Source organism: Periplaneta americana, chromosome 6 (genome assembly GCF_040183065.1).
Source record: "Periplaneta americana isolate PAMFEO1 chromosome 6, P.americana_PAMFEO1_priV1, whole genome shotgun sequence".
Taxonomy (NCBI): domain Eukaryota; kingdom Metazoa; phylum Arthropoda; class Insecta; order Blattodea; family Blattidae; genus Periplaneta; species Periplaneta americana.
In genome coordinates, this window is record NC_091122.1 from 27,142,630 (window position 1) to 27,168,988 (window position 26,359).

At 35.5% G+C, this 26,359-nt stretch overlaps 1 protein-coding gene across 1 annotated transcript in view; it reads right to left on the bottom strand.

The window, feature by feature from the left end:
- Nucleotides 1-9,841: 9,841 nt before the first annotated feature.
- The window catches only part of LOC138702189 (putative odorant receptor 92a), a 29,892-nt gene continuing 13,374 nt past the window's right edge, over nt 9,842-26,359 (bottom strand). Inside the window, exons 3-7 of the mRNA XM_069829795.1 lie at nt 21,801-22,036; nt 17,154-17,253; nt 16,979-17,083; nt 12,643-12,798; nt 9,842-12,006 (exon numbers count right to left, since the gene is read on the bottom strand). Of these exons, the coding sequence (XP_069685896.1) occupies nt 11,932-12,006; nt 12,643-12,798; nt 16,979-17,083; nt 17,154-17,253; nt 21,801-22,036 (672 nt within the window). The 3' untranslated portion in view covers nt 9,842-11,931. The remainder of the gene's footprint in view (nt 12,007-12,642; nt 12,799-16,978; nt 17,084-17,153; nt 17,254-21,800; nt 22,037-26,359) is intronic.

A 26,359-nucleotide genomic window follows, 5' to 3' on the forward strand; every position in this document is an offset into this window, starting at 1 on the left:
GATGTCCGATACTACCCGACTCTCCCCTACACTGTTATTAATTAAGAAAATGATCTATTTATATTTATTACAATGTTTTATCTTATAGGTTACATGCATCAGATAAATACAATAAAAATTAGATGCCATATAATGCTAGTAACACTTCTTGTGTTAAAATTATTGTCAAATATAGACACTGACAATAATTGTGTTTTTTCCTTCTGCTAAGTATGTTTATAATGTCCAAATGCCAATTTAATTGAACACTAGAAGCGTAGAATAGATTCTTGTACATCCCTCCCGCTAAGAACTGGTAAGAGCAACACGTGAATGACGCAATCTGCACAGACCGGCGTTCCGCGCACATACACTGCACTTTCAGTGTCTGATGTTTGACAGTATCACGATGCTGGATAGGCCGCCGGTCCTATACATTGACCGAAATGTCTTCCCCATCGGGAATGGAATCAGTGCGCATTCCTTAACGGGAGTCCTAGGCATGCTGTCTGAGAAAACGAATCAACGACGCGGGAATTAGAACACGTACATTTTAAGAAATCGTAAAAAAAAAAATAATAATGTCGTGGTACCGGTACATATTTCTTCACGTATCTCCTGACGTTGAGCTACCAACTGATTCAACATTCCACGATGCCTGCTTTTAACCATAAATTCCATAAAAACCTGGATGAGACTCAAACCGGCGACTAGAAGCATGTGAAACGTGGATATCTAGAAGAATGGAGCGAAATGGACAGACAGAAGAAGTCAAGCTGTGCTAAAAATAGTGGGTGAAGAAAGAGTTACGCTGAAACTGATCAAGACGATAAAATGAAATTGGTTGGGTCACTGGCTGAGAAGTGACTGCCTACTGAAGGATGTACTGGAAGGAATGGTGAACGTTAGAAATGTTCGGAACAGAAGAAGATATCAGATGATAGGCAACATTAAGATATTGTCGTTATTGTGGAACCTCCAGTATGACAGTACACAACATAATTTTTCAGGAGGAAGCAAACATTAATTGAAAATCAATGGGCTTACATAAGAATATGAAGTAATTCGGTAGGAAGCATTGGTGAATATGATGAACATATATGACATCATCGAGGATCAGTGTATGCCTGATGATTTTTAATTAATTTTTTTCTTTCTTCTGAAAAATTATTTTCTGTAGTGTCACATAGGGGGTTTCATAAAATCAACGACTGTATATCGATCGTGCACGGAGCAGCGAATAGGGATTATAAAGAGTGGACACTGAGCGAATTTTCCTGTGTTTTTTTTTCTCTATGCGCCAGCGTATAGTTCCACTTTCAAGCGCTAGAGGTTAGTGTAATCGAGCATACGCTAAGATAATAATTGAGAATAGAGTTGAGACACAGGATCCAAACATCGCCTACCTTATTGCATAATCCAGTAACGCTTTGCTTCAAATAAATTCAAGTTAATAGCTTTTCCTTATTTCTGAGTGACAAACTAGTTGTAATAATAATATTTTATATTTCAGATATCATAAATTATATTATAAAATGATATAATACATTATAAAATTAAGTATCGAATTCGTTTAATATTTGTATATAATATAATATAGGTATATGGTTTTACTTCTCGTAAGAGTTTTGTTTTTCCATTTTCAGCGCTATCAAATCATTACATATTTTAATTGTTGTTGGGGTCAACGTCTCAACTCTCATTATAAAGGAACTCTAGAGTCCAGACATTAAGTTAATGACGGATTTATTATTTTATGGATCCAATTTATTTTATTTGAGTACATAATGTACCTAGATGTATTAATTGTATGTGTTATATTTCCACTGTGTGGACTGCTAGCTGGTGTGATGTCAGCGCCAACTCTAGGGAGAAAGCAGAATCTCACGCTTTAGCTGGCTTGAAGGTCATTGAAATCAGTCCGGCTGCATCAAAGGTACCGACGCGAAGTGTCCATTCTTTATAATCCCTTTTCGCTGCGGAGACTGAAAGTAAAGCGGAAAATAGGTCATATTGGAGAATGCTGAGTTTGCAGTGAAGGACCTGTCCTTGAGCAGAAAACTATGAATGACTGAATCACTGACCATATTACAAATTTTTGTCGTAGACTACTTTGAAATAATATTCCCAAAAGTTGTAACTTATGTAAACAGAAAATTGCACCCTAAAATTTCTGAACTCGTCATGGTCTTACGTTAGTGTTACATCATAATTTGTGTTTTAAAATTTATTGAAGTCACGTGGGTCTCAGTAACTCATCCTCAACCATGTGCCTCCTTCGTGATTAATTCATACGCCAGACGCGAATTGCATTTTTTCTGTAGTTTTATAGCGTACAATTTCCCATACAAATATTTAAATTTATTTTCTTTTCAATCGCCTTCGGAGAATAAGAAGAACAAGACGGCGAATAAATCAAGGAATGCAAGAAGAAGAAGAAGAAGAAGAAGAAGAAGAAGAAGAAGAATGAACATTTACAAGCAGGCCTAAATTAATATCGACGTTGTGTACAGTATATTGTTAGGTTTTTATAACGCAACTGCAGTGCAAACTTTCCATAGTAGGCTTGTCTCAGTCCCCCGCAAATGGAATTCTCTACCACAGAAGATCAGGGGCTGCCAGACAATAACCACTTCCAAGAAAAGACTAAACGATTTCTTACGGGCGCAGTCAAATTGAAGTTACAATTATGATCGAGTTTAATAATTTAATGTAATTTAAAAGAATTATCACTGCATTATATTAATTATGTATTATATTGTATTGTATTGTATTGTATTGTATTGTATTGTATTGTATTGTATTGTATTGTATTAGTTGTGTTATACTCATAGCAATGTAGTAATTTCTATCATACTGGTTGAGTGGAAGAGAAGGCCGAATGACCTTAACTCTGCCAGTTAAAATAAACCATTATTATTATTATTATTATTATTATTATTATTATTATTATTATTATTATTATTATTATTACGGTACATAATTATTTTATTGGTGTTGTGAAGATAAAAAGAATTATCTTTGTATTATATTAATTATGTATTATATTGTATTGTTTTGTATTGTATTGTATTGTATTGTATTAATTGTGTTGTATTCATAGCAATGTAGTAATTTTCTATCATACTGGTGGAGTGAAAGAGAAGGCCGAATGACCTTAACTCTGCCAGTTAAAATAAACCATTATTATTATTATTATTATTATTATTATTATTATTATTATTATTATTATTATTATTATTATTATTATTATTACATAATTATTTTATTGGTGTTGTGAAGATAAAAAGAATTGTCATTGTATTATATTAATTATGTATTATATTGTATTGCTTTCTATTGTATTGTATTGTATTGTATTAATTGTGTTATATTCATAGCAATGTAGTAATTTTCTATCATACTGGTTGAGTGGAAGAGAAGGCCGAATGACCTTAACTCTGCCAGTTAAAAAAATAAACCATTATTATTATTATTATTATTATTATTATTATTATTATTGTTATTATTACATAATTATTTTATTGATGTTGTGAAGATAAAAAGAATTGTCATTGTATTATATTAATTATGTATTATATTGTATTGCTTTGTATTGTATTGTATTGTATTGTATTGTATTGTATTGTATTGTATTAATTATGTTATATTCATAGTAATTTTCTATCATACTGGTTGAGTGGAAGAGAAGGCCGAATGGCCTTAACTCTGCCAGTTAAAATAAACCATTGTTGTTATTATTATTATTATTATTATTATTATTATTATTATTATTATTATTTAATTGGTGTTCTGAAGATAAAAAGAATTGTCATTGTATTATATTAATTATGTATTATATTGCATTGTAGTATTGTATTGTATTGCTTTGTATTGTATTGTATTAATTGTGTTATATTCATAGCAATGTAGTAATTGAATAATTTCAAGGAAGAATTGTTCCGGAGCCGGGTATCGATCCCGGGACGGTGTCGTGTATTGTTCCTGGGGTAGCTAAGCCGGTAGAGCGTTCGCTAGCTAAGCGAAGGGTCCCGGGATCGATACCCGGCTCCGGAACAATTTTTCCTTGAAATTATTCAAACCTGCTTTACAGGGAGCTACTACCTGAAAGCCAGATTTGTATAATACATTCGTTACTGGAGGTACGTTAACAGAAAACCACAATTTAAGTCACACAGTATTGTGTGCACTCATAGTTGAATTCTAGCGTCTTGTCAGCTCATTTGAGTCGTGTGGATACAAAGGAAAATTTGTGACGGTGTCGTGTATAGTTCCTGGGGTAGCTCAGTCAGTAGAGCGTTCGCGCGCTAAGCGAAGGATCCCGGGATCGATACCCGTCTCCGGAACAATTTTTCCTTGAAATTATTCAAACCTGCTTTACAGGGAGCTACTACCTGAAAGCTAGATTTGCATAATGTAGTAATTTTCTATCATACTGGTTGAGTGGAAGAGAAGGCCGAATGGCCAGTTAAAGTAAACCATTATTATTATTATTATTATTATTATTATTATTATTATTATTATTATTATTATTATTATTATTATTATTATTATACTAGCATTACCCTCCCTTTTATACGGAAGCGAGATTTGGACATTAAAGAAAAAAGACATGAACAGAATCAAAGCAACGGAAATGAGATTTTTCAGGAGGACAGCAGGATATACTCTTTTAGACCGAAAAAGGAATGAAGAAATTTTAGAACAATTAGAAGTAGAGTCAGTAGAAGAAAAAATCAGTAGATACAAATTCAATTGGCTAGATCATGTAAGAAGAATGGCAAATTCAAGACTCCCAAAAATTATGATGCAGTATAAACCTAGAGGACATCGTCGACCAGGAAGACCTTTAAGAAGATTGCTAGATGGGGCCGAAACAGATCTACAGAGGCCTAATTCGTGAAGGATGATGATGATGATGATGATTATTATTATTATTATTATTATTATTATTATTATTATAGCCATCTACCGGAAAATAATAATTATGCCGGAAAGAAATGTAAGCTTAGAAGTAGTAATGTTTTCGGCTTAAGCCTTACCTTAGGCCAATATCATACGAAGTTTGAAGGAAAAAAAGAAAAGGCAGATAGAAAATCTATTCCAACGCATAAACAAAATAAACACAGAACTACACTCCATACTGGAAATTAAGAATTACAAATCCATAAATATCTAGGGTATCACAATAACAAAAGAATATAATGCACATACATTCAAAATTAATAGGAAATACACAACCACAGTAACACACATACACAAGGCAAACAACGGATTTAGATTCATGGTAGGCTACATAGATTAATCAACATTCCAATGAACCAGCAAGGCTACTGTGATGAAAAAGGCCTACTATCAGGTATATATAGTACAAGAGAAAGGATACAACCCCTATATAGCAGACATCATAAAAAACAACACATAATCACACGAAACAAAAACAACACAAGCACAAGAACACAAAAATAAATCACACTAACATACTTACTTACTTACTTACTTACTTACTTACTTACTGGCTTTTAAGGAACCCGGAGGTTCATTGCCGCCCTCATATAAGCTCGCCATTGGTCCCTATCCTGAGCAAGATTAATCCATTCTCTATCATCATATCCCATCTCCCTCAAATTCATATTAATATTATTTACCCATCTACGTCTCGGCCTCTCTAAAGGTCTTTTTTCCTCCGGCCTCCCAATTAACACTCTATATGCATTTCTGGATTCGCCCATACGTGCTGCATGCCATGCCCATCTCAAACGTCTGGATTTAATGTTCTTAATTATGTCAGGTGAAGAATACAATGCGTGCAGTTCTGTGTTGTGTAACTTTCTCCATTCTCTTGTAACTTCATCCCTCTTAGTCCCAAATATTTTCCTAAGCACCTTATTCTCAAAATCCTTAACCTATGTTCCTCTCTCAAAGTGAGAGTGCAAGTTTCACAACCATAAAGAACAACCGGTAATATAACTGTTTTATAAATTCTAACTTTCAGATTTTTTGGACAGCAGACTAGATGACAAAAGCTTCTCAACCAAATAATAGCAGGCATTTCCCTTATTGATTCTGTGTTTAATTTCCTCTCGAGTAACATTTATATTTGTTACTGTTGCTCCCAGGTAGACTAATTGGAAGGACAATCAAAATGTGGAAATCAGAGATGTCTACATTGTCACAAATCTTCCATCTCTCGTATTGAAATAAAATATTCCTTATGCCAAAAATCACAAAATATTTGGGATTTTTGTTTAGAACGCTGAACAACTTGGTCTTAATATTTTCTCGATTTACCAAGAAAATCGTCTGTAGCTGCATTTAGACTGGCAACAGGCCATGATTGTTTGGCCAAACACCTGCATAGAATTGGAATATATCAGTACCCTAACTGCCCATTGTGCAACTCAAACCAAGAAATGGATTCGGAACACCTCAAAATCTGTACTTCAGTGGCTGACCATGATAATATATTTGAAAAATATTGGAGTGCAAGAGGTCAAATGACTTTATTGTCAAACGCCTGGCATTACAAAACAACAACAACAACATTTTCAGTAGCAGACACTGCTGGCGCTCCCTGTCTTTGCTGTAAGTGTTTTATTAATTGGAAGGTATGAATTACTTTTTCTTCGACCATTCCGTAAGTTTAATAGTTTTGATAGATCTTTGAAGTATTTGCCAAAATATTGAGTAGCATGAAATAAACGCACTGAGAACGCGATAAGGCTCCCAACGATACTGTCATACTTCACAATATTAATCAGAAACTGAATGCACTAACCCTGCAGCGTGCTATTGCCCTATACTTTCTTTCCTCCAGGGCTTCAGATGTATCTTACTAGACCTACACATACGACGGGCACATATTGGAAAATGTGAAACATTTCATATATTTAGGGGCTACTTTATCAATGAACGGGAGATGGACTAAGCATGTTTATATAACGAAACGCAAGTGGGGGTAAAGAGTGCGGAGCAGTAGCGGCTGGTGGTCAAAATAATGAGCAAGTGGGGGTAAAGAGTGCGGAGCAGTAGCGGCTGGTGGTCAAAATAATGATTGTGCTACAATCTCTATATCGGCCTACTGTATACACTTATATGTATTTATCTTAATTTGAGACTCGCCTAGTGACGAAATATGAAGTCCATACGACGTCCTCCCTACTGCAGAACTTGTCAATTACCTTGGCGTTAAACGTTAAACCCCTCAATCTTGGGCATCATACTCTTTTCTATTGATAGTAATGCAAGAGCAGTGAGACGATCCTGGGACATAATGTTCCTTAAAAACGTTTTTATGCGTTTCAAGTAAGAAAAATATCTTTCTGGCTCAGCAATGGCCATTGATGTTGTAACCAAAATATTTAACAACTTCGTTACTTCAGGGAATGGATCCTGTAAATTGTTGGAGACTATGTACTGTAACAACTGAACAGGCATCTTTATTTTGGAAGTCGGGTTTTCCGTATAGAACTCCAAGTTGTGTCTTTAACACTCTTTTGTTCAGTATAGTATAGCTGTTCACAGCAACTTCAAGTTCACGTTCACGAAAATTATACGAAAAATTCTAAAAAATTTTGCTGTTTAACAATTTTGTTGCGTCTAGGTAGCTTAAAGACTGGAAACGGTGAGTAGTTTCCTGAATTATACAGCCACATACTTCCTTGGCTTCAATTTTCTGGGATTCCATTTTCCGTCGCTTGCTAGCTGATTCAGGAGGAACCTCATAGGCCTACAGGTAGATGGCAGCAGCAGTCTGATATTTGAATTACCAAATACATTGTAAATAGTTCCGAGTTCTTCCACAAACAAGCATTCTTTCGTTACGCTTTACTTTTGCAATCTCCAAGCTGTATTGTGCTGAAGCTGACTACAGCAATTTCCCGCGTAAAAATAGCCAATCAGAGCAGTGATTTCAGCTTCGCACATGCGCATAAATGTCTACATTCTCATGTGAAGTTCAGAGTAGCACAACGAACCCCCTGAGGCACCAAAGAGCGAAGATCGCAGACTAAACACTCGATAATGCGTCATGAATATAACCAAGGGAAATTGTTAAATGACAGATCAGATACTATGGTATTACAAGTACATTATTTGAGCAAAAATTATTACTGTGCTGTAGCACTGTAGCACATAGGGACGGGCCGCCCCTGGTGCGGAGGTATTGAAATTGATCACTAAAGTGCCAGATATTCCTGCAGCAACATTGGAGCTAGTATATGGAGCTGTGGTTAGGTCATCTATGTTGTATGGGGCGTAAATTTGGGGTTGGGGAAAATGCGGGAAAACTAAATAAGGTACAAACGGACTTCCTGAAACGAATACTTGGAATTGGCAGAAGCACAGCTAGCTGCGGGGTGCTAAAGGAGTTTGGGCTTCAAAACGAAGTAATTCATATGAAAGTTAGGGTGATAAAATACTGGTTAAAAATTATATTTGGGGATCAGTCGCTTCTACGGTCGATTTGCTACAAAGTTCAACAAAGAAAGGGTTGGGAAAAGGGGTGGGTTTATAAACTGCAGAGAGGGCTGCATCATATAGGAATGGGATGGGTGTGGGAGAAAGGAGAGAATAATGGGAGGAATGTATGGCGTAATGTGAAGATGCGTTTAATTGATATCGAGAGGCAAGAGATTGAGCTCCAATATTCAGAAAAGTCCTCACTACATTTACAATCAGATCTCATGCTTAACTAGGGGAGGTGTGACTACATAAACTCTTGTAACAAAGACAGAAGAGCAGGTTTAGCGTGGCTAAGATTGGGGGCATGGAAGGGTAATAAAATTGTCAACGAAGAAGGGGAGCGTCTTTGTCCGCTTTGCAGAGAAAAGGACTCCTATAAACATATTTTATTACAGTGTGTCGAATTGGAACATGTACGGAGAAAATATCTACCACCCTCGATGCTAAGTCGGAATAGGAGTTCTCTTGCATGTCTTGACCTCATGGGGAATAGAGAATGGGAACAAAAGACTGGATTGTTCCTCTTGAAGACGAGAAAGATTAGAACTTCAGCTGTTGAAGTTTGTGACGCGTACTGAGGAAGGGATAATATTTACCCAACTGTACACTTTTATGTCTTTTAGGTTAGGATATATTATATAATGTGTTTTGTTGTGTCATTTCCATTTTAATATGTGTGTTCTTTTAGAGAGTAGTTGGATGTAATCATAGTTGGGAGGGGAACTACAAAGTAGGACTTGTTTTGGGTACTAAGCACGTATGGTCAGAAGACCCGTGCATTGGATTTTAGAGAAAATTATGATAATATAAAATCTGTATGTATAATATTACTCAATAAATCCATCTCTTTATCTTTATCTTTACTAGGCCTAGGCAAGGGACAATAACGAACACAAATAAGGTTAGAAGTGTGTTTTATTCACATTTATTTGACAGAACTTTTCAGATTACATTGGAGTTCAAAGTATATGTGATAGTGCATTTATTTATTTAAGAAAATAATTCTATCAACTGTGTACAACCACTGGAGACACCCTGAAAAGGAGTTGTGAAATAAAATATTTTAATATATATTCTACCACGGAGATTACCAGCATCAACAGGTGACTTGTAGTTATTTTTATTTTGAGAGGACATTTTTTTTTTTTACGAATACTCAATTCTTTTGTAATTTTCTGTAATGATTTGCTAAACTTTTCTCTGTTTTTAATGTATCTACAGTTTGAATATTATGCCAAATATTTCCTGCATATACTCATCTAATTAATAATAATAATAATAATAATAATAATAATAATAATAATAATAATAATAATGTATTTAATTCGTAAATTTTAAGTCATCTCTTAGTATAGCTATTTATTGCTTCTAAAATAATGTGTTTAATAACTATTATATATATATATATATATATATATATTTCTTCCTATAACCATTACAGGTTGCCATTGACAAAGAGTACCATGATACAGTATTAATATAGAGAAATTCCTTGAGGCTTTATGAAACATATTTTTGTTGTTACAGTGAAAAATAACAAATTGAAATAGATTGAAACACAAAAAATATACTAAGTAACGTCAAGAAGATGTGAATTAAAGTCATGGTCCATGTATATAATGCCTGAAAATAGCTATTGATCCTTTGCGTGTTTGTTCTTAAAATAATGTGTTTAACCTGTAACTACAGTCAGTGTATTGTTATTAGTATCTCTTTGTTGTTACCTATTGCTTTAAAAAGAATGTGTTTAGCTTGTAATTTTAAGTTAATTTTTCTACTATTCCTTTACTGTTTACATTTGTTTTTAAATCTTTTGTATTGCCCCTACTATTATATACTGCGTGTTCAGTTCAAAGTGTGTCATGGCTCGCTGTATGACGTCATGTGGCTAGCCGATGAGCCTAGACAATTCAATCTTCCTACACTTCCGCAGAGGAGTATTAACTGTTTGCCAGAGAAGTTGCCTATCGAGTACGGTGTTCATTACGAAGAGTACTTACCGATACGTACGGTAACTCCAGTAGTGGCAGGAATGTGAACTGTTTGGAAACACGTACTGGGGGTGAGTTTTTTTCTTACTGTCGGGATATGGGGAGATGGTTAAGACGATTACTTACGTACAGTATTTGTTGACATTAACTTCGACTGTCTACATGGACACGGAGCATTTGATTTGTGTTGTGGAATGCTGCCGTACGCAACCGATGATAACAAATACCCTGCGTACGACTTGCCCGAGCAAAACACAGTTCGAAAGAGGTTATGGTAGCACACAGACCGTACAGACCGCCATCTGTTGCTACGACGTTCAAGTTATACCGTACACGTTCTCAAGTTCAGATTGAACGCCTTGATTAATAGGCAACTTCTCTGATATAAAAGCTGAAAATAGCTTCAAATAGCTGACTCACAACAGTGACGTCATGACACACTTTGAAATGAACACCCAGTATTGCCCTTCAAGAATTTCGTTATTCGTTAGTTGTAAGTCATTACTTGTCTATTATTTTAATTATTGTACTTGTTCCTGAATTACGTATGTAACTTGTAACCGTAAATCATTGCTTGTAATATCCCTTTATTACTCTTAACTGTTCCATTATTCATGAATTAAGTATTAATTTGAAAGTGAAAGTCAAACTTTGTTATATTAATCTACTATTGATTATCTTTTTAGATCCTGTATTTACTCTGAAACAGTTAGACATTCTTGTATATCTTTTGCATTGATTATTCCTCAAACATCTCATTAATCTTTAACAGGATCCATTCTTTCATTAAGGTGCATTCTTCTACATAATTCATGTGAATTGTAACTGTGACCACTATTTTATGTTATAACTTTACTATTGTTTATTGGTTATAAAATATGTATTTTGAAGCCAACCATAACCCTAATATACCTCAGGGTGAAATAGGGTTTATTAAATTGGATAATAAAAAAATTAATAACATGACAAAATATAAAAAAATGTGCTTCTTAACGCATTTTATAGAGTTTTTATTCTATGAATAGTTTTCCATTAAATAATTCTCTGCCCAATACTATACTGAACAATTGCGTTAGAATGACCTCCGGATGGTTACGCACTGCTCCTCTCCGAAAGATTGATTCAGCTCGAACGGGATCAGATTACGTAAATACCGATAAGTTACTATAGCGATGAGCGCTGCAACCAGTCTCGAGTTATAAATGGATCTCCCTGTAGAACTAACGAAAGACGACATACACAGTGTGTCTTTCCAGAATTATGATAATTCGAATTGAAGTGCCGCTATTCTTAGTTACTAGAATGTCTTGCAAGTTTACCTTTTCTTTGGTGCTGCAATCTTGCGAATTTTATATATTGTAAAATGCTATTTTACATGTATACAATAACGCGAAATATATTTCTCGCATAAAATCATTGCATTAACATCAATTTGTTAGTAATTAAGTGTAAAGTCGTGGTGAAAAAATTAACATGTAGACTATTGCCTTCGTGTTCTTTATTTTCCTTGTTCTTCATTTCTTTCCTTCACGTTGATCAGGAACATGGTGTATGACATCACTTGGTTGGCCATCTTAAACACATAAATTATCATAATGAGTAATTACTTATGTAAACATTTTAAATAACCTTATCTCGATATATAATGTGTCCGAGAATGTTGTAAAATAATATATAAATAAATATCAAGTAAAATATATCTGAGTTACTGTTAGGCCTAAAGTGTTTACAAAACGATCACTTTCAGAACAGATCGATTGGAATTTGTGGGTTCATAGCTTGACCGACAAGGTCGCCTGACTTAACAGCTCTGAATCTTTTCAGCGGGGCTATGTGAAGAACATAGTCTATCAAAATAGAATTCCAGACATTTCATCTCTGCAATGTAGTATAAGGGAGAAAGTACCTTCAGTCATGGAATTATTGACATTTTCCTACACATGGAAAAGGATAAAAATATCGTTTCGCTAAGTGATACAGCTTCGTTACTTGTGTCAATCATCTCTAAGTTAATTTTGTGTTTGTAATGAAAATTTCACTTGATATTTTTATTAAATTGAACACCATTCTCGGACAGCCTGTGCTACAGAGGAATAGATTCGGAGAAAAAATATCTGGAATTATTTTCAAAATTTGTTGCCAATATATGGTCTCTTAAATGGATTAAGAATACAACATTCTGTCAAACAAAATATTATGAGATAATTACCACGGACATAGTGTGTCTGGACACTGGGATGAAACCTCCAGCTGTAAGACAGAATTCCTTGCTTGACACAGCCTTCATGAACAGTATAGCATGCTGCTGTTTCAAGTTGGCTCCCACCCAGTTACAAAACCAGATCGAGTCATCAAGTTCTTCAGCCTGAAATAGAGTAAATTTGATTTCTGTTGAATTGATTATTTAAAATTACTCTACATAGATGTTGAATGTCGCATCAGTAATTAAGAATAAGTAACGGGCATATCAAAAGATCGGTAACACTTTCAATATTTTATTACACAAAAAACTACTAATGATAGCACTTTCAAACACACGTCAGTTTAAAGTCAAACTCACAAAGTTATTCAGCCGCTTAATTTTCAGTGACGAAGCGACATTCCATACGAGTGGGAAAATTAACAAGCACAACTGTCGTGTTTCGGATACACAGAAACCTCACAGAATCATTGAAAATGAGCGTGATTCACCAAAGGTGAATGTTTTCTGCGCGTTGTCACAACGAAAACTGTACGGACCTTTCTTCTTCATTGAGATTACTGTGACTGGACATTCATATCTGGACATGTTGGAGCAATGGTTGGTGCCTCAACTTAGACAAGATCTCGATGACGATTTCATCTTTCAGCAAGATTGGGCTCCGCCACATTTCCACAATGCAGTTCGTGCTTACCTGAATACGGAGATGTCTGATCGTTGGATAGGAAGTGCTGGAGTAAGGAACAGATGTTTCATGACCAAGGTCACCCGATATGACTGCATGTGACTTTTTTCTATGGGGACATCTAAAGGATTGTGTGTTTGTACCGCCTTTGCCAGGTGATTTAGAGGAACTAAAAACCAGAATTCGAGAAGCTGCCGCCACGGACGCAGAGGATATGTTGAAAAGGGTATGGGAAGAGTTTGATTATCGTTTGGACATCTGCCGAGTCACTCGTGTTTCACACATTGAATCTCTGTAAGGTGTAAACAGAACTTTGAGAGTTTGGCTTTAAACTGACGTGTGTTTGAAAGTGCTATCATTAGCAGTTTTTGTGTAATAAAATATTGAAAGTGTTACCGGACTTTTGATATGCCCTGTACTGTAGAGAAAAATTATGAACGGAGAAAGTAGAGTGAGTAGAAAGACAGGAAGAAAGAGAATAGAAGTAGAAAGAAGAAAAGGAGAAAAGAAGAATGAAGATAGGGATAATGAAACGAGTAAAGATGAAAAAAATGGAAATGAAAGTAAATTAAAAACTACAAATATAAAGGAAGAAAAATACAAAAGAAAATTAGACCTAAGACAAAGGAATAGGTTAAAGGAAATAAATGAAAATAAAATGTAAAATAGAAAAGAACTTGAAAGGGAACAGAGCGCAGTAACAAAAAATATAAGAATAAGAAGAAAATGAGGCCAAATGTGGATATAGAAAAAGAAATGAGAAATATATGAAGAGTCCACTGCAAGAATGATGGATGTCACTTTCTTGTCGAAAATGAACCAAGACTGTCAATGCATAGCGTAAGACATATAGAATGTACATCAGAGTTATATGGCATTAACACTGATAGTTATTGTCCAGTAATGATCGGAAAATCACAGTTAAGATTTAAGCGCTAATCATTTCAAACTTTCAATTGCTTCTCCTGCAAAATGTATTCCAAATGACATCCATCATTCTTGCAGTGGACTCTTCAAATAATATAAAAATGAAACAAAATGAGAAAGGTGAGATTTTGAACCGAAACACTAGTGGATTAGAAGTCTTTTGAACAGTCGTTAGATATTTAACATCTAAATTAAAAGCAATAAAGTATAGTTAGAAACATCATGTATGACTATAATGATGGAGAAAAGTAGTACTTTCAGAAACTACTATAATAATCCGTGATGCTACAGCCCGTGAAGGGCCTAGACCGACCAGCCGGCTGCTGGCCTCACGCCCACATGCCGAAGCAGAGGTGGACGATCATCCAACCAGAATGGAGATATCGTGTGGTTAGCACGATGATCCCCCCAGCCGTTATAGCTGGTATTCGCAACCGTTTTTCGCTACCTATCGTAGCTTCCCAAGTGCATCACAATGCTGGGTGAGCACCGGTCTCATACACTGGCCGAAATTTCATGAGAAAATTTCTTCCTCCATGAAGACTCGAACCAGCGCGCATTCCGTAACGCGAGTCCTAAGCAGGATGCCTTAGACCACGACGCTACGGCGCGAGACTTCAGAAACTACTACTTCGTCCAAAAGTGGATAAGACGGATTTAGAAACCAGATGCCTGAATTCAAAATTGAAATTGATCACACTATTGTTAATTAAGTAATTTTTACTGATTAACTTGCAACTTCATTACTATGTTAACTTTTTAGGCTTTGGACAATGAAGGATAACACTTCGATACTAGTCAGCCAGGAAAATATCTAAAACGTTAACATTGATATAGGTGTACCTCAGGGGACGACTTTAGGTCCTGTTTTTTTTTAATATATATATATATATATATATCAGCGATTTACCTAAAATTGACATTGAGAAATACTCTGGTACTCTGTATTCTTATGCTGATGATACTGTGGTTATATTTAGCGGTTCGAGTTGGAATGAAACTTATCAAAATTCTAACAGTGGTATTAACATTATTAAAGAATGGCTGGATGCTCACTTACTTTCTTTGAACGTTTCTAAAACAAAATTAATACCATTTTCATTAACATCACATGGCCTTGAGCAACTAAAAATAAATAATAATAGAAATATAACAATACATGATTGTAACCTACCTACTTGCTCATGTAACGCTTTGAGTATATCCTCACAAGTTAAATATTTAGGCATTATTATTGACCAACATTTAAAATGGGACAAGCATGTCTCCTTCCTGTCTAACAGATTGCGTAGTACAATACACAAATTTTCCATTCTACGCTCTTATTTACCTGTTTATGTTCTGCGTACTGTGTGCTTAGCTCTGTTTCAATCAATAATTCAGTATGGTATTTTAGGTTGGGGAGGAATGGCAAAATCGACTCTCCATCCTTTAAATTTGCTCCAAAAATCAAAATTTGTCTATATAAACTTTTTGATTACTCAACAAAATTAATTTTTCAGGAATTTGGTGTATCAAATCTAGAACAAATTTATAAACAAACATTGCTGATTTACTTCCATAAAAACCACAATAAATTTAAATTTGATCCTCATGAATACCATACGAGACAAAACTATAGTTTCTTTCTAAATACTCCCAAATGCCACACAACTGCTGGATTAAAACACAGCAGAATTTTTGGACCCAAAATATATAATGCATTAATTAGAGCTTACCCTGAGCTAAGTACACTTAACACACATAGATTTAAGAAACAAATGAGATTAATTATTTAATTGTTTAAGCTAATTGAGTTAAAAATTGATACTCTAATATTCATGTACTCGTACTTTTGTATATTATATTTGTATATAGACCCTGTTATTACATGCTGTATGTATTTTACCACTTATTAATGTTATTGCGCTCAATGAACTCTCTTAATTTTGTGATATATTTTGTATAACTGATCTGAACTGCGCCCGAGCACGAGCTTCTGTAGCTCAAGTGTAATGTATTAAATAAATAAAATAAATAAAAATACAATAAAATATAAGTTGCAAGTTAATTATTGATTATATAAGTGTTAATAGTATATTATGCAACGAGTCTACAATGGTATTAATTAAGACGCAAGTATGTTTGTTTATGAAACGAGAGCAAACGAGTTTCATAATTTTCATACGAGCTTCTTAATTACCATTATATGCGCGTTTCATACGACTTTTTATGCTCGACCATATTTCTAAATTGAAATTTTTCATTTTATTTGTATCTAACTGACCTCGAGCAATACCTCGTAAATTGTGAGATGTGCGCAGACGCGAAAGTATTGATTTTTTTTCCGAGGAACAGATGTCAACATTGACTTTGATAGCGTATAAGAACCTAGAGAATAAACTAAACATTAACTTTGATATAACATTGAAATTAAATTAGAAATTGAAAAACGAGATAACAAATTGAATTTATTTGAATATTATTTACAATTAACGCTAATTATTATAGCAACAGAACATAACCTTCTGCGACAGTATTGGATTTCCAGCCTCCGTGACTTTTCGCTAATTCTCTTTCGATTGCATATCCGAGAATAATCGATACTTGCGGTTTTATAACGGTACAAAGCTGACTTGTCATTGGCTGAACACCTGTACTTTAATGACATGCATTAAAGGACTGCTACCAGGTGTATAATTACTACATTTCGGCATGGTCGAGCATAAAAGTAATTTATTGTATTAGAAGTACCTGCATAGTAAGTTCTTCTCCGAGCATACAATACAAAGTAAGATTTAAGGGCTGTGCCAGGAATACTGTTATCACCATAACCAAACTCTCCGCATCTCCCCAAGTCTGGAAAGAAAAGAAAGATGATGTAAAACTGCGATAATATTTACAGTGAAAACAATGAAGAGAGACTTACCACCACGGCCGAGAAAGAGGCCAGACAGCTTGCAGCAAATATGATAAGGAAGTGACCGAGAATTTCACCCTTAAACGTGCTCTCCATAGCTTGCATGAATCTGAAACCGACAAGATTGAAAGAGTTAAAAGTGAAGATATCCAATACAACATTCGTTTAGTTGCTCTCCATAGAGAATGTTGACCTGAATCAAGATTTTACAAATTATTGGGATGACTTGGCACACTTTTTGTCCAAGAGAAACTAATTGTTTTCTTGTCAGTTGATATAATACTTGACCGTCACTTTAGAGGCGATAAGGCTGCCATCTCTTTCTTAAACTATTTTTTCTTAAGATATCTATACTAATAATAAATCTGTAGCCGAAATTTTTCTGGTGATTTTCGATTTTCCAAAATTAATTGGTCCTAACATATATAATTAACCACCCCGAAACCGAAAATCGCTTTTTTGAAATTTTTGTTTGTATGCCTGTCTGTCTGTTTGTCTGTCTGGATGTTTGTTACCTTTTCACGCGATAATGGCTGAACGAATTTCGATGAAAATTGGAACATAAATTAAGTTCGTTGTAACTTGAATTTTAGGCTATATAGCATTCAAAATACTTTATTTATAAGGGGGCCTGAATTAAATAAACAGAAATATCTCGCTTATTATTGATTTTTGTGAAAAATGTTACATAACAAAAGTTTCTTTAAAAATGATTTCCGATAAGTTTTATTCCAGGCAAAATTTTGATAGGACTGATATTTAAGTCTGTCTGCCTGTCTGTCTCTCTGTCTGGATGTTTGTTACCTTTTCACGCGATAATGGCTGAACGGATTTCGATGAAAATTGGAATATAAATTATGTTCGTTGTAACTTAGATTTTAGGCTATATAGCATTCAAAATACTTTATTTATAAGGGGGCCTGAATTAAATAAACAGAAATATCGCGCTTATTATTGATTTTTGTGAAAAATGTTACATAACAAAAGTTTCTTTAAAAATGATTTCCGATAAGTTTTATTCCAGGCAAAATTTTGATAGGACTGATATTTAAGTCTGTCTGCCTGTCTGTCTCTCTGTCTGGATGTTTGTTACCTTTTCACGCGATAATGGCTGAACGGATTTCGATGAAAATTGGAATATAAATTATGTTCGTTGTAACTTAGATTTTAGGCTATATAGCATTCAAAATACTTTATTTATAAGGGGGCCTGAATTAAATAAACAGAAATATCGCGCTTATTATTGATTTTTGTATAAATGTTACATAACAAAAGTTTCTTTAAAAATGATTTCCGATAAGTTTTATTCCAGGCAAAATTTTGATAGGACTGATATTTAAGGATATACAAGAGTTTTAAAATAACAATATAATACATTTCCACCGCCGCCTCAGATTATAGTGTCGTTGTTCCGTAACTGCTATGTGCAAAATATTAAAATTTTTAGTAGAAAGAAAAACAGATTTATTCATTCTATGGCAGTAGTGCATAGGAGATCGTGAATTCTTACATTTTTACACAATCAACTATATTAATTTGGAGTGATTTATTAAAGGATGCATTCAAGACTAATTTAGAAAAATGTTAAACGAATTATATTTGCACCAAATGAGTGGTCTCTGGTCCAAAATGATAGCATTTTAATTATTTCAATACAATTTAAATTAAGTAGCATATTAAACTATTTATTCTTCTATCAAAGACGAATGTTTCCTGGACCCAATGTTCTATTTTAATTATGTGATTACTTTATATTTATTTCTAATAAGTGCAGTGGAGCGCACGGGTACGGCTAGTATTTAATAAGAATTTTAGGTACGTGGTACGACATGATATTATGATATATATTTTCGTCACAGCACTTCTTTACATGTAATGGTGTACCTCGCGTTTCTGTATCCGGTGCCACCATTAACATATTATTACAATAACACATTATTTGCAGTACACGTCTTCACAAATACTCCTATTTACACTATGTAGCTTTTTATTACTTGGTCTAATTTCCCCTTCAGTATTTCTCCTACATTTAATTTGCTATTCTCTATTTGTTCATTAATCCTAATATAGGCTATCTAATATTATATACTCCTTTCAAACCCCATTTTCCCTCTAACTACTATTAACTAAAATCTCAATTTCACTTTTTCTCTATAAATTATCATATTGAATTATTTGTCCTATTTGTTCTTTGACCTTTTATTCATGTACTGTTCCAACGTTCAAAAGTTAGTACTAATTTTATGCTGTCACTTGTTCACTTCTCTTAATCCTTTTTCACTATTTTTACTCATTCCTATTTGCGCTCAATTTCACTTTCTCACTATCCTACTTGCACCTAATCCTTTCTCACTATTCTCACTTCCTAACAACAACTATTTTTAACAAAATAATCTGCCCTCAATGAGGGTGACCATAAAGATCGAGAATAAAAGCACTACAGAAATAATTTAGAAAGACAAAAAGATTAAACACGGGAATTGTTTAGTAAAACATCCAGAGAAATGCAAACCCAAAAGAATCGTCAATGGCCAAGATATAAATGGTGATGCAATATTTGGATTGAATCCTTAAGAATACCCAATAAAATTTTTTGAATTTCAAAAAATCGGAGACCGAGTGCTTTTAAAATATTCCATGTGAACTTAGGAAGTGTGCCACGCGCACCAAACAAAAGACCAGAAACACTCCACTGACTAGTGGGAAGGTCATATTTCTCACTTAGGTATGGGATGCAGGACTCATAAATGGACTTCTTCTCCTCATCAACGTGTTGTGCCTGCAGGGCATCCCTCTCAAACCGGATTGTAGGATCAAGAATGATTCCCTTAGATTGAGTCCTGTGGATGGCTACAATATCTGCTCTTCTGTTCGAATCTAAGGATAAAACGCAGTGGATCTCTCCGTTTACTTCCCATCCCCGACGCTTGAGGACATCAGCAATACCGGTCTTGGCCTTATGGTGTCGATTGTTGCGCAGCAGCTCCGTTTTTCGACAGAAACCCAACACGTGAGCAAGAGTTTCCGTCTCGTTGCAGCCAGGATGGCGACAATAGCTACTTATATTTTATCTCTACACATCTGATTATACACTTCATCTCACCCCTATACTTCTCGATCTTTTCCAGTTTCACTTTACTTGCACTTTTTGATCACATCCCCACATATCTAATACCTCTGCTATATCCTCAGCTGTCGCAGGTTCTGACCTTTCTTTACTGTTCGACTGTACCTTATTTCTATCTCTGTCTTTCGTTCTATTTATTTCTCCTTCTATTCCCCTTTTATTATTTCCCCCCACGCTTTCACTTTCACATACTAGATTTCCACTTACGCTCGCACCCTTCTTTTTTCACTACTTTCTTCCCTGTCACTTCCTGACTCTTGGATTCTCTTTTTATCTCCATTCGCCTTTTTTCTAGCGCCCGTGTTTCTTGTTCCGTTATTGTCAGCATTCCTTCTGGAGTGCGCTAACCTTACCGCCATCGTATGCAGACTCGGAATCCGCTTACGCTGCATGATCGTGTTACTGTTTGTACAACATGAGGGAGTTGTGATATGCATTGCGTTGTTTATTTATTTTTAAATATTTTCTTCATTGTCAGTTTCCTTGGGAGCAACTTGATAGTGGTCACAGAATATCTACGAGCCTGACGATAATTGTGATAAAGATTCGATTCCTGACAGCGGACTTTCGGAAGGAAAGGAATGTTGTGGCGACATTATCTGTATGAAAACGAATCCTTCACACTGAAATTAAAAACATCCGCTCATTGTCACGTCACACTAATTTATTTCGCTTTGATAGAGGAGCAACATAGAGAGTGGTGAGTAGTCCATGTTACAGATTTGAAATACAGGCATAAAAAACTGCGTTACAGCACCACTTGTTTTGTTCCTCCATATCTCGCACATCTTCCTCTGTGACAGTCATGTCGACATAAGCTAGCCATGAGTACGTCGCCCGCCGTGTAAACAGTCCAGCTCGAGGGCACCTGTACTCTTTCTCTCTAAATTATAATTTATCAACTGAGCCGTATTATGAAGTACATTTTTTGCATTACATCTCTATTTAACTATGCAAATTTCAGGTTCGTGTTCATTATTTTCCATACTTAACAAATGCAGTATTTTGATTTCACTCTCGCTCGGGAGCATTCGGCACGGTTCGGAAATGTCCGGTGACAGGTTACATCAAACAAGTAAATAAAATCGTGGGTTACTTTACCATGTCAATTCGTTACTATTCTTTTGAACGACGATTCGTTACGATTCTTTTGAACGACGATTCGTTGATACCACGAATCGATTCTTACGATTCTTTATTATTAGTCGTTCGAATGAACGATTCGTTCACGAATCGACCCAACTCTACTTAGTTTGTCAGAGGCACTCCAGAGTGCACCACAGACGATGAATCTACATTACACTCGTAATAAATTAATGAATGGATGAAGATGTTAATGGTGGTGGAGAGTTGTTAGGATGTTGTATAGGAACTGGAGAAACTGTTGTGTCCAAGACACTTACTTGGCCAACATAAGTTACAAATTCAGGATTAAGCGGGATTTGAACATGAATCTCCTTGTGTTAGCACTCACCTACTCATTCGATGATTATAATAATCAGAAATAATGTAATTATTTTTAAGCATACTCCAAAGTTTTCTGGTGCAGTTTAATGCAGTTGGCCAGTCTTTGATCTTCTTCGTCCTCGTATTTCTCGTCGAATTCCATGGAGCCTTCCTCCTCATCATCTTCTTCCATTTCTTGTCGGTAACTATCCAGCTGCATTCCCACCTTTTGCAGCTGGGTACACGCAATACTAATGAATACTATATACAGAGTCATATAGCCATAAAAATTTGCTGAGTTGAAAATTATGGAGTACATCTAAAAAGAGAAAAGAATCACGAAATACATTATGTTAGAGGAATCCGGCGGATTCGTCTTAAATTACACATTGCACACTCGTCACAAAACGATTCGCCATACATTACACACTCGTCACAAAGCGATTCGCCATACATTACACACTCGTCACAAAACGATTCGTCATACATTACATACTCGTCACAATACATTTGGTCATACATTACATTTTCGTCTCCGCTAAATTAGTCATTTAAAAGCATAATCTGCCCAACAAAATACAAGAGTGTTATATTAATTAATATGACTTTTTCATACTTGCAACATAGGCCTATCTTTCGATTCAAAATTTCTTGTGTGTGAACTTTAAAAAAATCGGTGTATAAGGGTACAGTACATCAGTTATTCATAGATTTCAAAAACGCGTATGACTCGGTTAAGAGAGAAGTTTTATGTAATATTCTTATTGAATTTGGTATTCCTAAGAAACTAGTTCGATTAATTAAAATGTGTCTTAGTGAAACTTACAGCAGAGTCCGTATAGGTCAGTTTCTATCTGATACTTTTCCAATTCAATGCGGGCTAAAACAGGGAGATGCACTATCACCTTTACTTTTTAACTTCGCTCTAGAATATGCCATTAGGAAATTTCAGGATAATACAGAGGGTTTGGAATTGAACGGGTTACATCAGCTTCTTGTCTATGCGGATGACGTGAATATATTAGGAGAAAATCCACAAACGATTAGGGAAAACACGGAAATTCTACTTGAAGCAAGTAAAGAGATAGGGTTGGAAGTAAATCCCGAAAAGACTAAGTATATGATTATGTCTCGTGATCAGAATATTGTACGAAATGGAAATATAAAAGTTGGAGATTTATCCTTCGAAGAGGTGGAAAAATTCAAATATCTTGTAGCAACAGTAAAAAATATTTTTCAGTAGGTTATTTTACGACGCTTTATCAACAGCTTAGGTTATTTAGCGTCTGAATGAGATGAAGGTGATAATGCCGGTGAAATGAGTCCGGGGTCCAGCACCGAAAGTTACCCAGCATTTGCTCATATTGGGTTGAGGGAAAACCCCGGAAAAAACCTCAACCAGGTAACTTGCCCCGACCGGGAATCGAACCCGGGCCACCCAGTAACAAATATAAATGACACTCTTGAGGAAATTAAACGCAGAATAAATATGGGAAATGCCTGTTATTATTCGGTTGAGAAGCTTTTGTCATCTAGTCTGCTGTCAAAAAATCTGAAAGTTAGAATTTATATAAAACAGTTATATTGCTGGTTGTTCTGTATGGCTGTGAAACTTTGACTCTCACTTTGAGAGAGGAACAGAGATTGAGGGTTTTTGAGAATAAGGTTCTTAGGAAAATATTTGGGGCTAAGAGGGATGAAGTTATAGGAGAATGGAGAAAGTTACACAACGCAGAACTGCACGCATTGTATCCTTTACCTGATATAATTAGGAACATTAAATCCAGACGTTTGAGATGGGCAGGGCATGAAGCACGTATGGGCGAATCCAGAATTGCATATAGAGTGTTAGTTGGGAGACCAGAGGGGAAAAGACCTTTGCGGAGGCCGAGACGTAGATGGGAAGATAATATTAAAATGGATTTGAGGGAGGTGGGATATGATGATAGAGACTGGATTAATCTTGCTCAGGATAGGGACCAATGGCGGGCTTATGTGAGGGCGGCAATGAACCTCCGGGTTCCTTAAAAGCCAGTAAGCAAGTAAGTGAACTCTCAAATAAATGGAGAGGAGTTTAGATTTAATAAAACGGAACGCAGAAGAGATAAATCAATTTATCTTGGATGTACATACAATAAGCATATAAGGCAAAGAAACGGAAAAGTTTGACGTTGTGATTTTCGTGGGAAGTGCATTTCATTAATCACAATATCGCATAATGAACAAGAAATTAAACCATCCTCCGGACTGGGGCAGGGTCCAGGCTAAAGAATATATGCAGAACATGAAAGAAGCTGCTCAAACTTCAAGGGAATCGACATCGTCTGCAGTGTCCAGCCGATCAGTCCTAGTGAAATGGAGGAGTACACGAGAGCGGAATAAGCAGACCTGATTTTCGAATACGGATGAGCCAGTGGGAACAGTAGACAAGCTCACAGATTGTATCGGGACAAGTACCAACGTAGGAGACATCCGGCCCATATCATTTTTCCACGAAGAGACTTGGGAAGAAGGGCACGTGGTGCCAAATTACAATTCCATTTTCACACAACTATTTTTGCTTATAACTTTCGACTCAGTCATTTTTGGACCATGGTTCCTGGTCTCAAATTGATACATGTGCCCTTCGCCATCATCCCTGAAAGTTTGTAACACCATCTCGGAAACATAGTTATTGCATTCATTATATAATTTACAATTTTATAAGTTGTAATTTTGTATATATATAATATGTGTGTATGTGTGTATGTATGTATATATATATATATATATATATATATATATATATATATACAGGGTGATTCAGACCACCTATAACAGTCATTTATTTCGGAAACTAATGCATTAAAATTTTCGAGAAAAAAATATTTATTACTAAACCATATGTGAACTTTCACTTGAGCTCAGTTTCATCAATCAGCTCTAACAGGAAGTAGGGTCAGTGGCGTATCACTTTAAAATTTCTAATGGGAGTATGAGTCAAATAGGGTACCATTTAATAGAGCTCTTCAAAACAAACAACTTTCATAGGAAACGTTTTTATTAATTCCTATTCTTTCAATGACAAAACGTACGAAAAGATAATGGGTGATTCGGACCACACATAAGTCATTTATTCGGAATCTAGTGCATTAAAATATTCGATACAAAAATATTTATTACTAAACCACATGTGAACTTTCACTTCCGCTTGATTTCATTAATCAGCTCTAACAGGAAGTAGGGTCAGTGGCGTATCACTTTAAAATTTCAAATGGGAGTCCAGGTCAAATAAGGTAATATTTGATAGAGCTCTTCAAAACAAACAACTTTCATAGGAAAAGTTTTTACCAATTCCTACTCTTTCAATGAGAAAACGTACAAAAATATAATTCCATCAATATTGAGAAATTTTAAAAGACGAAAATGTAAACAAGACAATTAATGTTGACATTTTACTGAAAGACTGGACAATTCCATTAATTTTTATAAATGTTGAAACTGTCTGCCGTTCTGAGCAACACACACCCGTACCTTTCTTCTAACACTGCCAGTGACTCGTAACACTTCGGCGTGGTCAAATGACTGGCAGGTCTCCCGGATTCCCTGTTTTATGTCATCTCTTATTGTGGGACAGTCTTGATAAACGATGTTTTCAACTTGGACTCCCATTAGAAATTTTAAAGTGATACGTCACTGACCCTACTTCCTGTTAGAGCTGATTAATGAAATCAAGCTCAAGTGAAAGTTCACATGTGGTTTAGTAATAAATATTTTTGTCTCGAAAATTTTAATGCACTAGATGCCGAAATAAATGACTTAAATGTGGTCCGAATCACCCATTGCGTTTTCGTACGTTTTCTCATTGAAAGAATAGGAATTAATAAAAACGTTTCCTATGAAAGTTGTTTGTTTTGAAGACCTCTATCAAACGGTACCTTATTTGACCCATACTCCCATTTGAAATTTTGAAGTGATACGCCACTGATCCTACTTCCTGTTAGAATAAAAATACGGGGCATAATTTCAGGTATGTATTTCCCACATGTAGACAATGAACATAGTTCATTACAACATGTGTCCGGAAATGTTTCATTTCACAACATTGAATTTCACCGGAACGTTTTTCTTTCCGCAGGTCGTTGTCATTACAGAAGATGTTCAAAATGTCCACCTCCTGCTTGAATACAGACCTCACATCGATGTCTCATTGACCTGCGAACATGATCCCAAACTCCAGGAGTATTGCGTATGTCCTCAGAACATGCCACAATTCGATTCCGAAGGGATTCCAAATCAGGCACCGGAGACGAATAAACCAATGATTTTAAATGGCCCCACAAGTAGAAATCGAGAGGGTTCAGATCAGGTGAGCTTGGAGGCCACGCAATTGGGCCACATCTACCTATCCATCGATCAGGAAACCTTCGATCCAAGTACCGGCGAGCCGTACGACTGAAGTGTGCAGGAGCGCCATCATGCAAGAAGTGAATGTGTTGACGATTGATCAGTGGAGTGTCTTGAGGTATGGTGTTTTCCAGGAAGTTTGTGTACGCCTGCCCCGTAAGTCTGTTTACAAGTACATGGGGTCCAACCAATCGATCACCAATGATACCGGCCCACATGTTGAGGGAGAACCGCACCTGCTGATGAGATGGAACAG